Raw genomic sequence first — 18,452 nt, 5'->3', positions numbered from 1 at the left:
TAAATCTTAACGTCATTTTATCAAAAAAAAATCAGACATCAGCAATTTCGTATTTCCTTTTTTTCCTAGTATTTGCTATTTCCATTCAAATTCATGAAATTTTTCAGTCGAGATGTTTTTATTGCAACTGATTGACAAATTGCCCAACATCACATCGACATAAATAAGCACTAGCCGCTGCATGATACTAGGAGTCGAACCACCACTTGCTGTCGGGCGCAAGCTCGGTGGTCTTGTGAAGATGACGCCTGTCCGGAGATCAGGAAGTCGTAGGTTCGAATCCTTTCGAGAATGTACGCCCATGATTTCTTTTATCTTGGCTACTACTACTACTAAAACAAACAAACAGACAAATTTTGCATTTTCACATATGAAATTGACAACTTTTAGACAAGAAAAGTGCCTGTATTATTCATTCATTCGCTTCGGGCGCTCATGGACAATGAAAATATAATATGTACCATTTGAGAGATATGGAGAAAAATGAAATCTTAACATTGTTTCTTCACTTTTGATTTTGACCTTTGACCTCATGCCCAGAATCTCTCTCTGGAGAATTTTTATTTTGTAGTAGGGCCTACATAAATGGGCCTATACTCAGTTTCAAGAAAATACATTCGGGCACTGCATTGATATGGGGGAAACAGAAAATTGTTGAGTATTTGACCTTGACTTTTTGATCTTTGACCTTCAGCATGTGCATCCAAAAATCAGATAGGAACAACTTCACTCACTCAAATATACACATGCCAAGCTTCATCTGGATACCTCAAAATATTCTTAAGCTACGCTGTCCACAAAATTGATTACGGATGGGAGGACCGCCAAGGATGGACAACCCGAAAATATAATGCCTCCGGTGACACTTCGTGGCGGAGGCATAAAACGTTTCGCAATTTCAGAGTTTCGGTAATCTGACAACGAAATAAGGTGCGTGCAATCAAACCTTCAGAATTGTGAACCTTATGTTGCTGATTTTTTTTTTCAATTAACAAGCCTTCGTATCAACAAACCTTTTATCATATTTTGAAATAATGAGCCTTATTTTGTTTTGTTTTAACAAATCTTTGGAATGACAAACTTTATTCAATTTATAATATCATTACAGTAACCTTCAGAGTGACAAGCATCTTCACATTATGATACCTTCGGATCATCAAACGAACCAGAGTGATAATCCAACCTTCGGAATAACAAACCGTAGGCCTAATCACAAGCAGTATGTGTTAAGTGCTTGGAAGTGACTTCCTGCATTGGCCTAACCAATCTCTCTACTCACCTGCTGGAAGCACCACGGGGGTACTGGCGGTCCTTGACACTATCTCCCTCCCAAGGGGCGTTACATCGATCACATACTCCGTGTCACCCATGAGATCATTGACTAGAAGGCTATGCTCGCCCGGCAATTCGACACTGTGGCTAATCAGCTGTCCCGTGGTCACATCCCATATGAGGATGGCGTACGCAGTGACGAGGTCTGCACTCTCAGCGGGGGGTTCCCATGAGACACTTACAGATGACGCTGAGAGGGGAACAGCTTGGAGATTGCGCACTTCGATCTCTCCTGTTACTGAATAAATCAAAACATATACAACATATAATTGTCAACTTGTCGTGATCACCACACTAACGTGCGTTGTCAGTCTTTTCACTACACACCTCCTACAGGAGGACTTCGGACATTCCGGAGTAATGGGTGCACATAATTATTTCATCGCCTCACTTACAATAAAAAAAGAGAAACACCTCGATCTGTGTGGGTCACACCGGCCTTTTCAGTCTCTTTGGCAATTTAGGTCAGTTTGGATACATATGGCACTGCCACATTCATGAACACGTAGGGGATACAGGCCTACACTTGTGGTTCTGGACAAGCAATGTCCTTATGGCGTTTTCAGCCCCACCCTTGTGCCCAACTTTATCGGGAGGGAGATATTGCATCTGCACCATGTGAATAAAATATTATGTATTCCTTACAACCCTTCAGAATGACTCCTATCATCATTTGGTTGAAATCGAACAGTGATGGGTTTGAGAGAAGAAACGAGTCTGTCAACAGTTAAAGGGATCATCGATGAGCAATCATGCATGAGCGACGGCACCTGGTGCGTGATGGCATCCAAAGTGTGATGGACGATGGATCACAAGAGTTCATTTGTATGAGTCTTATTTGGCTCAAAATGAGTTAAACATACACTGCCAACACATCAGTGTTAGATTAGACATCATGGGTGTTAAATCGAACACCGATCAAGTGTCAATCGAGCACCACACCCACAGGTGTTGAAAGATGTTCACCTGGCACTTCGGAGTTAATTTGACACTGTAGCTGGTGATATTTTTTACACTGCTCTGGTGTTAATTCAAGAAGGCCACCGCATGATGTTGATTTGATATTGCTGGTAAATGTCAATGGTATAACACCCATCCAGCTTCAATACGAGACCACACCAACTGGTGTAACTGTGGTGTAAATGTGTTCGCACCTTTTTTTTTCAAAAATCAAGTACTTTACTGAAAAATTCTTGACCGTCTTGTTGAAGTTCATAATCAACAAGAAGAATAGTAACTATAAGAATCTATTCAAACAATTATTTTTCATATTTTGAAATGACACCCGGAGATGTTAATCATACACCATAAATGAGCACCGGAAATTTAACACTAGCTCGGTGTTTCATATTTAACATCGGACTTTCTGCAGTGTAATATGCATAGTACCTGAGCTCGTCGCTGGTGTAACAGTTGTTGTAGCCACGTCCAGTGGTCTTTCATTGCACAGGTCACCAGTGTTGCAGGTGCACACCTGACCATCAATTTCCTGGAAGGTCAGTCCAATAGCCTCCAGAGAGCTTAAGGAGCCCCTAATTTCATCCAGCACCCCATCCAAGTCAGATGCAGTAAGACACATGTTGGGGGACATGCCCTCCTCCCCGCACCCTCTCTCCATTTGAGTAACGGTCACATTGCCAACTGTGAACGTACCGAACATATCAACAAGGAGATGGAGTAAGAACAACTTACAGTTAACATACCCATAGTACCGCTGCAATCTAACAGGTAGCTCAAGTGACATTTGGGGGGAGGGGGTATTTCATGAAGCATTGGGTCAGATTTTTTTTTCGTACGGACAGACAGTTATAAGCTACAGAAATTCTTGCATCTGATTGACTGAGAGCAAGATCGAAGTACTCGTTTTATTGCACAAAAAATGAGATTAGAATATGCTCCCAATCCAACAATTTTGATCATACCACTCCCATCTTCAAAGACAAGAAAGCACTCAAAGTTGAGGATATCCATACAGCCAAAACAGCTATTTTTATGTTTAAGTATGTCACACACCTACTTCCATCTTCATTTGAATCATTCTTTGCATACACTACTGATATCCATTCTTACCCCACACGCCACTCATCCGACTTTCATCTCAATAATCCTCGATCTCTGTTAGCTCATATATCAATTAGACACCATGGTTCTGACATAGGGAACTCATTACCTGTCACACTTAAAGGGAAAGGCTAGTAACTGATCAGTGGGAATCAGTGGAAATGCTGGGAGATGATTGTTCTGATCCTTATGGGATTCATTCAAGAGTACATTATATATCTATTGTTGTGTGAAAATTATTTGCTTCAGAATGGTCTCATATCCAAGTAATGCCCAGTTTAATGTTTCCAGGTTAGCATGCCTGGTCAGTGACGGGGCATTCAGCTGCACATTACTTGAATATGAGACCGTTCTGAAGCAAATAATTTTCACACAACAATAGATATATAATGTACTCTTAAATGAATCCCACAAGAATTGGAACAATCATCCCCCAGCATTCGCACTGATTCCCACTGATCAGTTACTAGCCTTCCCCTTCAAATCACGAACAGCACTTTATTCTTTCAATTTTCAATTTTTCAATTTTCAATCTACTGTCTAGGTATATCACTTAAATTGATACGGTGTCTCACATCGGAACTTGTTCCGAGTATGTCATTTGCATTATGGTCTTAATGAACTTATTTCTGATTCCTTTTTGTTCGCAGTTGTCCATTATTTTGAGGTCCATGCACTTTCGCACTTAGCACGATGTACCTTGCACAATATCAGACTTAACACTCCCACTCTTTTTCGATTCTTTTTTTCCACTACCACTTCACCAGGCCACTATCATTTCAAGCACACGCTCACGATACGTGGTCTGATGCATTTTTCACCTTATGAACATTCCCTATTATATGGCATCGTTTATCATCATCGTTGATATTTGATTTGTACATTATGTAAGCACTGTATTTTCATTCGTTCGCGATGTTGAAAATATTATTGATGATGTTATTTTGTATTGAAAATGTTTTTAAAAATCCCCTTTTTAAAGAGTGAAAACTGTGCATAAAGGTCATTAGTTTAGGAAACAAATTGAGGGAATGATGTTCCCTCTTGTGATCTCAGCTAATGATAGTGTATTTTATCTTTGTTTTCCTTTGTTACGTAAACAAGCGAATTGATGATTCTATCAATATTACAGGTGTCGAGCGTCATAAGTAGAATATTGAGAAATCCCACAGAAAATACACAAACTTACACAGTGAGTGGTGCATAGAAGTTGTGATGTTCATAAACTTGCAGCTCCCAGACTGAGGACAGCTAACGGAGTTTGGCGACGGGAAATCCACACAAGGTGGCCCGACTCCGCTTAATCCAGTGAATCCTGGCATATTTGACCTTATTTCTCTGCACTGTGAGCATATGATGCCACTTTCTGTCGTATTAACAATTGCCGAAGAAAGATAGAAAGGGAGGGGGCATTGAATTACATGCCATTTTTACATCGATACCTATGACAATAAACAGAAGTAATGGAATAGAAGTGAGAATTCGAACACACCTTGTGGACTATTCTTAGGAAGATAGTGCATGTGTATTGAAAGCCAATATACGATTTGAAATAAGTACATGTACTGACGATGCACAATGTTGAACAATAGGGATGGAGGCCTTTATGATTTTGCCGATTGGAGAAGGAGATTATTTTGTGGCTGCTTTCTACAATCACTTTAACACTAAATACTCCTAAAAAGTGTGAACTGTCAATGTTTAGTGAGTAAGACAAAATCCGTAATTGTCAACTCTGCGTGACATCGTTATCGAGCAGCTTTCCGTTTGCTTTGTATACAAAGTTTCACCAATTTTCCCATTTATTAATGTTAGATTAATGTTAAGGAACAGATGAAAGCGATTTGCTGAGGGATAGGACCTATAAGAGGTCTGAAAAAATTCATTTCAATTCATACTTTCATACTCCTCATTTATTGACATTACAACAGAAGTAATCTTTCACCTCGTAAAAAATGTGCAGAAAACAACGATATACATAAACACAGCAATTGAAATGATAACTGGTCAAAATCGAAATGGGGTTGAACAAAGAGAAATATGACATATTACTTTCCCTACATGAAAGCTAGCTTTCAGAAAATCAGAAAAACATATTAGAATTATTTCTTCTGTGTTTAAACCAAACAGAGCGTTGCAGCTCAACATCTATTCACCACAGAGTTGCCAATTTGTTTTTACTACTTCTTCTTAAGCTTTAACATTTCATAACTTGTTTGTGTGTCCCCAACTTTATTCCTTAATTCTCACTGATTCACTTCCCTGAATTTTCAGTTTTCATACAAAACAGTATAAAACCATCCAGGATGAAAACTCCATTTAAGTTCTATCCACAGATATCTGTGTATGCCCTGTATTAGGGTTGAAATAGTGGTCATGGCAGAAATAGACAAATCTTTCCAGTGAAAATTAAATCGGCAAATAAGCCAAATCATGGACTTCTTATGATGGACTCAAGTTCATGACTTTGGGCATACGAAAGTTCGATATCAAATCGTATAAAATCAATTATCGTTGATATATTGCTCATCCTACAGAGAGTGTGGAAAGGGATAGTTTAATAGCATCAAGAAAGGGGGTTCCCCCACAATGCATCACAAGTCCAATATGACTTCTAAATTTTGAATTTTTTAAACGTATAACTATAATGACATATCAGATTTTATGATGTCTTTCATAAAACTCATGAAGCAAAAACCAAGACATCAAATTGTATTATTTATCTATTATGAATAGATGATACGATTATGAACATAAGGAATATGAAAAAAAAAATATCAAGCTAAATTCTCTACTTTCGACACATAAATATCAAAGTGAGTGATACATCCAAAGCGTCAAGCTTGATAACTATCACAGAAACTTTCAATAAAGAGCTGTTCTGACCAATACTCTCTGTGGGCATCACTTCGGGCACAGGTGTTTCTAAAAGTAAAATTTACAGAAATATGTAGGATATTAAAAAGAAAGTGCACCTCTGCATACAACCGGCATCATTTGAGCTGCAATCAAAATCCTACCTTTTTTTAATCCTCTTCTTCCGTGGAAAAAGATAATGTACATTGCTTATGGGGGGTAAATACAAAATAATCTATAAGCAATAATCATACAAAGTTAATAACACAAGAGTAGAAACTCCCAAAGAGCATCACATATTGAAGATGCTCCTAATACTCGAAATGGATAGAAAATGCTGAAATGTATATTGCCAGATTATGACACCTGTTGAATCATTTACTTTATCAAATTTTCGTTTACAAAATCCATTCAAAAGGGATGTATCTATAAAGTCTTGATGAATAAAATATTCAAAAATATATAAAAGCAGCCGCTTGCAATGTTGCAGGTACTAGTAAGTGAGTAGGAAATCACAATAAAATAGCCTTTACGTACTTGCGAAACAAAGAGAACTGCAAAAATACTATATCACACAGAAAAATGGAAGAAAATGTTGGGTCAGTACTTTGTAAGTTCAAATAAAAATGTGTGTGTCATTTGAACCCTTTTTGTTGTCATAGACGATTGTTTATATTTGCGGAGGGATTCTACAATTTTACAATCATAAACTTTAAAGTAGTTTTAATAACAGCATTGGCGTATTGCTGTATTGTCACCTCTTGGTAATCCGAATGTTTGGTACACATAACTAATTGCAAAAATGACTTCGCAGCATTTTCAAAAGTTGATCAGTCCATATATATCATCTTTGCATACATGGTTAGCATTATTTTCAATTTTTTTTCTTCACACGGTAGCCCTTCCAGCCTTAAAAAAAAAAGAGAGGAAGAACCGTTTAACAACTTGAGGTAAATGTAGGTTCATTCGTAAAATACCTTTACAATTTTAATCCAAATTTACTTTTTCTACAGGCTACTCTCGTATAAACGTGGTGTGAAACAGCAAACGACTATATAGGTATCAACCATCATTTCAACCCATGAGGTCTTGGGAGAAACAGTCAGGAGGAGTTATCGTTTTGTCACCATTAAGTAATTTGCAAAAAAAAGGCAATTCCAGAGAAAAAAAAAACATGGAAAGTTTGCAAAAAAACCCACTAGAATATGCCATGATTTTTGAGAATCAGTTATGCAAAAAAAAAAAAATGATCAAGAGGCTTTTCATAAAGATAGAGAGACATCATCAATATAATGTACAAAGGATTCAAATGAAATATGTTTTATATATATTCAAAAAATGAACGTGTGAATTGGCCTTACCCTCTCCAGCATCTGTGGTTGTTGGAACTTCATTTCCTATTGTGAATAAAAACAAGACAAAAATATAATTTAATGACAGCATCTGCAAAACAAATATCTCATATAAATGTTTCTTTATATCAAAATCAACATAGAACCGACCGTACACCCATAAGAATTGTTCATCTTGTACTACGTATGATTATTAAGGAATGATGAGAATTCTCTTTCAAATTTTGATAAGTCGGGTACCTCTTTCAACCCCGCCATTAAAAAAAAAAAAAATTGTCAATTTCTCTTTTTTTTAAGTGTTGCTAAATAGATGATTGACATTCAGAGCTCCCGGAACGTTTGTATTGCAATGTCTGTGCAAAAAACAAAAAAAAAAAAAAAAAAACAAAAACAAAAAAACAAAAGCAAAAAAAAATACATCAAGGATACAGCAGTTTACTGTATTTCATCCTCGTCATTAATATATCATAGATCCCTTTTAATCAATTCGCTACGTTATTTTTAACACTGCCTATGGTATTTACAAACACTGAGAAAAAATGCGAATGAAATTGGTTACGACTAACGACCCTTCAAATTTTTTTGTATGACCGAATATCGAAATACATTTTCTGCGATCAATCTTCTTCCACGTGTAAGGAAACGTGGCGTCTGTGTAGTATCAAACCGAAGTCTCAATAATAGAAGCAGGTTCAGTGTTCGTTGGTTGATGATGCGCGCTTGAAATTGCTATTGATATAATAACAAACATTTGAAAATAGCAGCAAAAAATCGTTCGCCAACATTATGGAATTGAAGGTATATTCTTACCATCTGTGCATCTTGCTGAAATGACGACTTCAAATCCATCTGATGTTATTGAGGAGTCTGAGTAAAACCTGATCCAGGCAGAGCTGAAGTCGTAGTCATAGCTGGTTTGGTCAAGTGTCCCGGAGAACTCACCAGCTGCTCCTGAGAAATCAGGGTTGTCGGCAATCGTCAGCTCGTCAAAAGTGCGCTCAGTACTAAAACTGACTATGCGCAAATTCATGCCACAACCCTCTGGAACAGACACCATCCAGGTAATGTCAGTGCTGCTGTCGTATGGTTGAGGATAATTGGGGGAGAAGATAGTGACACTGTCTCCAGATTCCAGGATAAATGTTCGTCCATCAGAGATTTCTGTGGTAATAAAACATGAGAAAAAATATATCGATACAACAAAAAAAAATGGACTGTGGCAACCAGGCTTTAGATCACTCACTTTTAAAATCTATAGTGGCTTGCGAGCATGCAAAGAACAAACAAAGTAAATAAATAAATATTCAGATACAGTCTAAATGACAGACATATTCCTACATCACATGCATTAAGCACAGACAGATGAATGTACAACGCTGGTTAAAATATTTCATCCACTGGACCAAAAAAAAAATCACATACACTTCTTTTTTTCTTTCTTTCTTTTTTTTTTTGCGCACGATATTATGTAATTTCCTGGGGGAGAGGGGTGTGGATCCGCCAAATAAGTAAAAGTTTCGGAGGAAGATGGCCTGCTTGCCCGGCTAAGGAAGAGGAAGCTGTCTATGTATGGACATCGGACACGCCGTTAAAAACATTCCTATTCAGATGATAGTAGAAGAAGAGGTACCAGCTAAAGGGAAGGCCAGGCTAGGACGTAGGAAAACAAGATGGATTTACAACATCACGGCCCTGTTTCATAAAGCTGTTCGTAAAGTTACGAACAAATTACGAGCGACTGGTGATCAGTTATGATGTGCTATACTTATCAGAATTTCCATGATTCAGCACAAGAACTGATCACCAGTCGCTTGTAAGTCGCTCGTAACTTTACGAACAGCTTTATGAAACACCCCCCAGAAAGTGGACGAATTGTTGAATGGCCGTAGGAGGAGCAAAAGCACGCAATCGAATTAGGACGGTTCTATGAGGACTAGGGCAATATACAGCTGCAGCAGCTGTGGAATCATTGATGCTCACATGGGAAAAGAGTAACTACACAGATACTAAGTCATCCAAAACACCTGCGCATCCTTACTGCAGGATAAAGAAAAGACTTCCTGTAGATTGTATGTCATGATACAGATGGGTATTAAAACAGTACAATCAACAAAATACACGATACCTGTAGTGGCTGCCGACGTTGTTGCAACAACGCCCGACGGTCCTTCATTGCAGAAGTCGCCTGTGTTGCAGGTGCAGAACTGCCCCTCCAATCCCTGGAAAGTCAATCCACTGGCCTCCAGAGAACCCTGGAGTCCCTCCATTACCCCAGGCAAGTCTGCTGGAGTGAGGCACACGTTAGGAGGCATGCCCTCTTCGCTGCATCCTCTCTCCAGTTGAGTAATTGTTACATTGCCGACTGTGAACGTACCCAGCATATCACAGAAGAGAGGGGAAAGATGACACAAAACAATTAACACTTTATATCTTCATGCTTACTGCAGCAGTTGATGAGGTATACCTCGATCGCACTATACATGTAGTTTCACGACCTGGAAAATAGGACTTACTTGAGAGACACGTTCTACCAAAGACACATCTTTTTTTAAATGTAATACTAGAGTGAAACGCAACATGCTGCAAGTTTCATACGAAATCGATCCCACTCCCCCCCCCCCCCCCCAAAAAAAAAAAATAAATAAGTGTAGACACTTTCACATAAATTTAACACAGTAATGATACTATTTGCAGCTACATGTGCAAATGAGACATGGTAATAATGTCATCACGTCACAGGTTTATCCCATACTCAAAAATATTTTTTTAAAGCTGATGCAACCGCTACTTCTCAACCTTACAGACATCATTGATTCTGGATGATAGAGCAAAATGAAATTAGAAAGAAAAGCTACAATTCCTAATTTTTGTTCTAATCACTTGAAAAAAAAAAAGAGGTCAGAGTCTGTGCATAAAGGTTAAAATCGGTTATACAGTGCTTTTGCAACCGCATCCAAGACATGGTCACATCTAATCTTATCAAGACTGGGTTTTTTTGTCATATCGTTCATATGAATCTCTGAATCATGTCGACTATCTAAACTGTTGACTAAAATAGACTGTTCATATCAGTTGCATTTAAGCATCAGCAGAATCAACAATAAGAATTAAAGCCCACATAAAACATTAAAACTTACACATTGGGTGGGACAGATAACTTGTAATATTCATAAACTTGCAGCTTCCAGACTGAGGACAGCTAACGGAGTCTCGCGATGGGAAGTTCACACAGGGAGGGCCGACTCCGCTATATCCAGGGAATCCTGGCATATTTGACCTCATTTCTATGCACCGTGAGCACATGATGTCACTATCTGCTAAACAATAAATAAAGAAAAAGGGGAGCGCAAAAGTATACCCAAAATTAATACGATATTACATAATATTTAAATGCCTCCCAACATCACTACATAGTTCGTAAACGCAACAACTCGACAGACGCGATCCGAAAGACGTTTGCAAACGCGTTTTGATAGTGGGTATCGAAACGTGTTTTAAACATGGGAAAATTCATAAACGCAGCATTTGATAATTCTTTAAATGCATTCTGTGGTCACTGGAAAATGTATTCTGGTATCACTTGAAGTTGTGTGGATTATCCATAGCATAAAAATGCACCATGCACTTATCAGTCATAACTTCACAGTGATGGAATTAAGCAGTCTAGCAATCACATTGTACATTTCGTAGTGGATGAGAACATTATAAACAATCAAACACTTAGGCAACTATTTTTTTTTTAAAGTAGATGCATGGTATCCACATTAAAGAAGTTCTTACCAACACTTTCTGTGGGCATCACTATGGTCACATTTGTTTCTGAAAGCGAAATTAATAGAATTCATTAGATATTCATGGCGTGGTGAATGCCTTCATGCATTGAACTAAACGCAGCCCGGCCGTAATCTGGCAGAACTCCCTAAGTCGATTTTGGTCGATTTTCAGGTTTTGAGTGTTTTGTGTGTTTTTTCTCATGCTCTTTCAAGTGGGCCAAAAAATAAGTTGTGAATCGGTACAGAAAGTTATTTTTAGAAAGTAATTTTGGCAAAATTCCTGAGGAGAGAGGGCGATTAATCTGGCAGAACTGCGTAAGTCGAGATTCGAAATGAATTTTCCGATGTTAATCAGGCAGAACTGCGTAAGTCGACTTACGACAACGCTTGGACCAAGGTGTTCCTGCATCCCGCACGGACATGGTATATCTTAACACGCGCGTGCGCGACCTTGGTAGTGACGAACGCGCTGCGCGTTCAGGCTAGCAGTGCCTAGCTAGTAAGCTAGCTAGACACGTCGTACGGCTACGTGTGTGTATATTGTACACGACGACAGTCACGCTAAAGCAATAACCCTCTATACTCTTGGGGGAATTTGCCACTTTCTTTCCCTTCATAGACTGGCAGGCTTCAAAACAGGTCAATATGCGGTATGCCTTACTATTAAGTTTTGCTACAATCTAGTGTTTTTTAAGCCTAGAGCATTTCTAGATCTAACAAACGTTATAGATAATAGTATGCATCTTGTCTGACATCACGCTCCAGTCAACTTGAGGCCTAGGCCTACTTAATACTGCAGCAGCACTTGTCCATTGTTAATGTACGTGAAATCAATGTACTGTGCGATAGCGTAGGTCACGCGAACAACAATATCTGTAATCCATTGACCATAGCTTCTTATTTTGTTTTTCATTGTAATAAGCGGTTAGTGGGCTTGGATCTATGGGATTGATCTCGAGAAGTTTAATGAATATCTGGGATACCGTCCATAACGATGGCATTTTCGATCTAATCCTACAGACGTCAGAAATTGACCAATACTAACACTTTTACAGTTTACTTTTTAATACAGGTACCGTACCGGTACTCTCAATAGAGTTGTGCAGTAGGGACCTACTGTAGTACTAGACTACTGGGGCCTACCGTTACTTAACTTAGGCTGAATCGCCGGTTATTCTGTCATTACCCAGTTTTCTATTTTTCTAGATTTGATTCGGCCAGACATTCTTGAAGTCTGTAATACGAAGAATCTAGAATCTACAGGTTAAACGCTAAATTATAAACATTTAGCCCTAGAAATAGATCTGAAACTTAGATTTAGAGTAGATCTGTGTTCTATTTTAGGACATTCAGGCTATTATAGACTTTATAGACTTACCGTTAGTCAATAGATAGGCAGGTTAGGCTTTACGTTGTTCTTAGATCTACTATAACATTAATACCTTCTAGGCCTAGATCCCCAATAAACAGTCTAGCTGTAGATTTAGTCCCTACCTGGATATAGAGTCTAGACTAGAAAATCTAGAAACTAATTTTCATTGATCTACTAGTCTGTTATAATGACGCTCCAAAATAGACGTCTGGATGTTACATAGACCTAGACAATCGAGTAGACAGAGTTCGAGAGTTCTCGTACGTTTTTAATAGGCCTGCGTAGATAGTAACGGTTAGAACACTACTATCCTAACGTTAGTACTGTAGTGACGATAAGGCCTACAGTAGGAGTCGACACAAACGAGAACTAGGGTCTATTTTTTGTATTTTCTAATAAAGCTGTAAATAAACTTTTAGTCAGGCCTAGCTCCTAGTATTCTTTAGTTTAAATAGAGTTTAGGCCTTCAGCCAAAAGGGTCTAGGCTTACTCTTACTTTGGGCATAGAGTAGAAATACTAGGATAATGATGAGATCAGTAGGCCTATCGTATGCAGATTCCTACGTACCGCTCTACTAGTCTCTAGATGTCTAGTGTATCGTTAGGCCTGAATAGACTACGGTCTAGACGGTCTACAGTGTAGTACCTGTAGTCTTGATGAACAATATAGCTTAACATCTAGAACCTAGTCTAATATTATTCTTAATCCAAATGCAATGCTTCATGAGATCGACAATAACCCAAGCAGCAGCCAGGCTTTTGATGTAGCAGTACTTCTTGTGCCGCTAAATAATACTGAAACATGAACACAGACTGACAACATTTGGGGAAAGCAAGTTATTTTCCACATACAAATGAATGGATAAAATGAAATTAAATGTGAATCAATAATGATGACTTTATACAATACAAATATTTCAAAAAAATTGTACTCGATGTAAAATATTAATTGTTTTGACACTGCATCCGCTGAATAGTAAGAAGGTGGATGGTAAAATACGATAGACAACCCGCAGAAAATAGACCGAGATACATAGTTCTGGTTGGTAAACCACGTGTTTATCAGCCAGAACTGCGTATCTCTAGGAGATACGCAGTTCTGGCTGATAAGCACGTGGTTGACGACGAAAAGAGATACGTAGTTCTGCCTGATGAAACACGTGCTTATCAGGCAGAACTGCGTATCTCCTAGAGATACGCAGTTCTGCCTGAAAAACCCCCCGCATGGCCAAAAACTTACGCAGTTCTGGCTGATCAACCCGGGCACGTGACCAGAGATACGCAGTTCTGCCAGATTACGATCGCAAAAATTTGGCGACGATTAATCTGGCAGAACTGCGTAAGTTTTTTATATTGGTAATTTTTACTACTTAAAAAGGTAAAATTGTCATTTTTTTGCTGAAAATAAATTCTTTAGACCAATTATGACCTAGAAAAGAGGAAAAATGCAACTCATCGTATCTCAGTTTAGAAAGGTGTAACATTGAATCTTTAAACCCGATTTCTGGCGTAATGTGTTAAAGGAGATACGCAGTTCTGCCAGATTACGGCCGAGCCTTTGGTAGTTCTGTAACTGCTGCAGTTACAGAACTCAGTTGTCGCTTGAAGTCGTGTGCATTGTATTCGTTAGTTTTCAAATAGTGTGGTGATGGGACAAAGATCACAAGAAAATATTTAATGACACCTAAATAAGCAAACAGGCCGAATCATTACTTTCCCCTCGTCAAGGCTTGATTACGAAAAGTAGGCCTACACATAAGATAAGTTAATGTTCAGTGGTTTTGTTCAATTTGTTAGGAGAACAAAAAGTCATTATGATAAAATCAATTATTTAATCAATCAAGATAAAAACTTAAAAACCGTGTTTCACATTTCTTATTAAATGAGAGATTCAAAAAGAGTCTTTAAAAGTATTATATGTGACCATGCACCTCAAAACGAACATAAAGTCGCACACACTGATTTTGCGTGAGGACTAAAAATAAGTGAAACCTAGCAGAACTTGACTTTTTCATATTTTCTGAAAGAGCGGGTCTTCTTTTACATTATGCTAAAATTTGGTATCATAAAACGGGCAGGAAAGTGTGTTTTTAGCAGTTTATCTCGAATATTTTTGGTAGAATAGTGTGATTAGGTGTGTCTTTAGAATCCCTTTTTCATTTCTGAAAAACCTTGTCCACACTCTTCACTTTCAACTCTAATAACTTTTGAAAGGATAGTGCTACTGCTTTGAAAGTTGGCATTGATTATGGACAGAATGTGTTAATGAGGCATGCTTCATTTCAGTTTAATCTGATAATCCTTTCATTGTTGTTACTGTGGTGGTTTGCTTCCTGTTTTTTGTCCCATTCATCGCACAGCCAGCACGGTTTGGTAAAGATCAAGCGCTTGCATAGACACTGTACTTCAGAGCCTCTTTTCTCAGTTCACACTTTTCCTGAGTTTGTGCTTTCTTTCCAATATTTAGATAGGTTAGGAGAGTCCATTTGATTTGAGTTATACATCATTTTAAAGCTTAAAGTCTGCTCTTTCAGAATATGGTCTTAACTAAAAATTCATGTCTGGCGACTTTTTGCTTGTTTTGAGGTGCAGGGTCACATATGCACTTAACAGTCATTACTTTATATATCAATTGAATTAAGCAGTCTGTGGCCATCACATTGTACGTTTTTGTATAGCTGATGAAAATGAAATAAAATGACACAACAATAAAAAAAAAGATACAGGATCTCAACATCAAAGCAGTTCTTACCAACAGTTTCTGTGGGCATCATAGTTGTTTCTGAAAGGGAATTGTTATGAGAATTCATGAGTTATTCACATGGTAAACTAATCAACAGTTCTAACCTTTCAAACCATAAATTGGGTTCCCAAAATAGTTATTGATTATTACCAAATAATTGCATGCAATCAGGCAGTAACCACAACCACAAAGCCACTTCTGCACTATGAAATGGCGATGTGTCTCTTAAATTTTTTTTTTAATATATGGCTGCAATGAGCTGAAGCTATAGCTTAGTATAGAGTCAATCTTATTGTAAATTGAAGAGGTTAAATCTCGAGAATGCTATGCTCGATAAAAAGGTACAATAGAGTGCGTATGGATACATATGTAATTTATATCTAATATCAATTAAATCAAATTAAATTTGGTATATTCACAATACTCCCATGAAAGCCAAATGGCTGAATTGGGGAGTGACATACAGCTGTGTATACAGTAAAATATAAAAAGTCATTATTGCATGAAAATAATACATAACAATCATAATATACACATATACATATATTCATGATTATTTGATAAAACTGTATATATATATATATATATATATATATATATAAAGGTAGTACCTGTTGTATCTAGGATTTCATTCTCTGCATTTTAATGCTCAATTTGCCTCGTTTGTCTATTTGTGTGTGTGTGTGTGTGTGTGTGTGTGTGTGTGTAATTTTGCTGTGTTACCACGTCATGGCAGTGGCTCGCATCAACAATTTGTCCTGCCGTGATGTCCAGACCAACACAACTGGATTTAATATGAGCTTTGAATATTAAAATTTCAATAAGTCAATTTGGAAAATAATGTCAATCAGTCCCATCTGGTCATTTATCTGGTCATTTGTAATCTCCCGTCATTTCAGAATTATGGCATCTTCCATAATTTCATGTCTACACTAACAAAACTTGACGTTTGAATAATCTTAATGATTTGAAATTGGTAATTATAGTCCATCCACCCAATTTGTTCATTTCATTTGAAGGCACTTTTGTTTTGTAATATATAGCTCCACCAATACGAGAGTTATCATAGGATTCCGCCATGCAAGCATTATTGCAACCTCAAAAATGATCACAGTTTCAAAATTGCAAAATCAATTTCAAAACTTAAAAACTTTCTCAGTCTGAGTCAGAATTTGCTGTGTTTCTTACCCTTTCATTCTGTGGCTTCTATACACATGCCCTACCCTAACTAATTTCACCAACGCTCTTTGAATTGACTCGCCGGTTGACTCTCCATGCGCTCATTAGCCACAAAATGCTATATTGGTCAGTTAGAGGAAGCTTGGTAAACTGCGTGGCAAATTCTGGTCAGGTTTGTTTTAAAATCATTGGTTAACATCATACACCAACATTATGAAATCTAAAGTATGTTCTTACTATCTGCACATCTTGCTGAAATGACTGCCTCGAATCCAGATGAGGTTATTGAGGAGTCAGAGTGAAACCTGATCCAGGCAGAACTGAAGTCATAGTCAGTGCTGGTGCGAACAGATGAACCTGAGAACTCATCAGCTACACCTGAGAAGTCCCGGTTGTCTGCGATTGTGAGCCTGTCAAAAGTACTCTCAGTGCTGAAACTGGCAAAGTCCAAAGTTATGCCACATCCCTCTGGAACAGACACCATCCAACTAATGTCCGTGTTGCTGTCGTATGATTGAGGATAATTGGGGGATGAGATGGTGACACTCTCTCCAGATTCCAGGTTAAATGTTTGTCCGTCAAAGGCAACCGTCGTGACTAGAAATGAGAGAGGGGGCAACATATCAATGGTATTCAGTCTGGTACAATTCTCCTTAAGGCAGACACACGCATTTATGCATACATGCACGAATACTCATACGAATATTCATAACCACACCCACATATATAATATACACACACCCACACACACATACACAAACACACACACACACACAATGGCACATACAACATTTCGGAGAATGATAGAGATATTCATAAGGCAATGCAGTAGCTGTCTTGGTAGAATTTGGATGAAATAATTATTGGGAGAAAAGGCAAACAGAAAGAAAGGAAAAACAACAATATCTTTAATGTTCCAAAATAGGTCTAGTTTGCAAACTTTCAAAGCTTTCAAATTAGTTATCTTTTAACATTCTGCGGCCAAAAAGAAAAAACAATAGTAATTATGAAGAATAGAGGCCTCTGATGAAAATAGATTTCATTCCAACAAGAATAATAAAACGGTGATTTCAATTCAATTCAATTCAATTCAATTCAATTTCGGTTTTATTAAAAAGCACCAAATAAAAGTTCGAAGACTAACCATATTTGGTTTACATCAAACGTTACGGCTTTACAACTTTACAGACAGACATAAAGAAAAGAAATGAAACAAACTGACACTTTACACAACAACTGATTCATATTGAAAACCCCTCCCACGAAAAAAAAAAGCCACACTATAATTACATTATCATAAAAATTAATAACAACTTTAACAACAAAGATAAGGCATCAACAGAAGAGAAATTGCACACACCCTCACATACAATGTACATAATTATGATAAAATCCATTATATACATAATTCACACGTTAAAAATCTTTAAATATTTTCGAATTCATAAATACGTATTGGATTAAAAAACCAGCAACTGAAAATGAGTGCAGTCATTCAAGATACTTAGATTAATTTCATCCAAATGCAAATAAACTTTTGAGAAAATAAAACCCAGCATAATGCGATGAATATTATGAAAAGCTCCATGAAGAGGGGAAATAATTATGTGGTTTCTGCAAAGACAAAAAAAAAAACACACAAGAGAACACTGATATGTTAAAAGGTCCACCAGAATCTATGGTTGTTGACATTTCGCTTCCTATTCTTTGTGAAAGCAAGCCACGAAAGTGGCATAATGACGACATTTTGGCATATCATATATTTCATGATTATGTGCTTTTGA

The 18,452-nt window shown here is 37.6% G+C and overlaps 1 protein-coding gene across 1 annotated transcript in view; it reads right to left on the bottom strand.

Moving 5' to 3' along the window:
* LOC139709202 (uncharacterized) overlaps nt 1-18,452 on the bottom strand; it is a 46,417-nt gene that overhangs the window by 9,909 nt on the left and 18,056 nt on the right. The window contains exons 11-20 of the mRNA XM_071621152.1: nt 16,906-17,265; nt 15,499-15,528; nt 11,382-11,420; nt 10,739-10,918; nt 9,727-9,963; nt 8,412-8,762; nt 6,280-6,318; nt 4,583-4,759; nt 2,722-2,973; nt 1,280-1,570 (exon numbers count right to left, since the gene is read on the bottom strand). Of these exons, the coding sequence (XP_071477253.1) occupies nt 1,280-1,570; nt 2,722-2,973; nt 4,583-4,759; nt 6,280-6,318; nt 8,412-8,762; nt 9,727-9,963; nt 10,739-10,918; nt 11,382-11,420; nt 15,499-15,528; nt 16,906-17,265 (1,956 nt within the window). The remainder of the gene's footprint in view (nt 1-1,279; nt 1,571-2,721; nt 2,974-4,582; nt 4,760-6,279; nt 6,319-8,411; nt 8,763-9,726; nt 9,964-10,738; nt 10,919-11,381; nt 11,421-15,498; nt 15,529-16,905; nt 17,266-18,452) is intronic.

Source organism: Diadema antillarum, unplaced genomic scaffold (genome assembly GCF_040938485.1).
Source record: "Diadema antillarum isolate AM-2024a unplaced genomic scaffold, OU_Dant_1.0 seq00001412_RagTag, whole genome shotgun sequence".
In the NCBI taxonomy this organism is placed as follows: Eukaryota; Metazoa; Echinodermata; class Echinoidea; order Diadematoida; family Diadematidae; genus Diadema; species Diadema antillarum.
The sequence above is the reverse complement of the archived record's forward strand: the minus strand, read 5'-3'. Positions and strand labels throughout refer to the sequence as shown.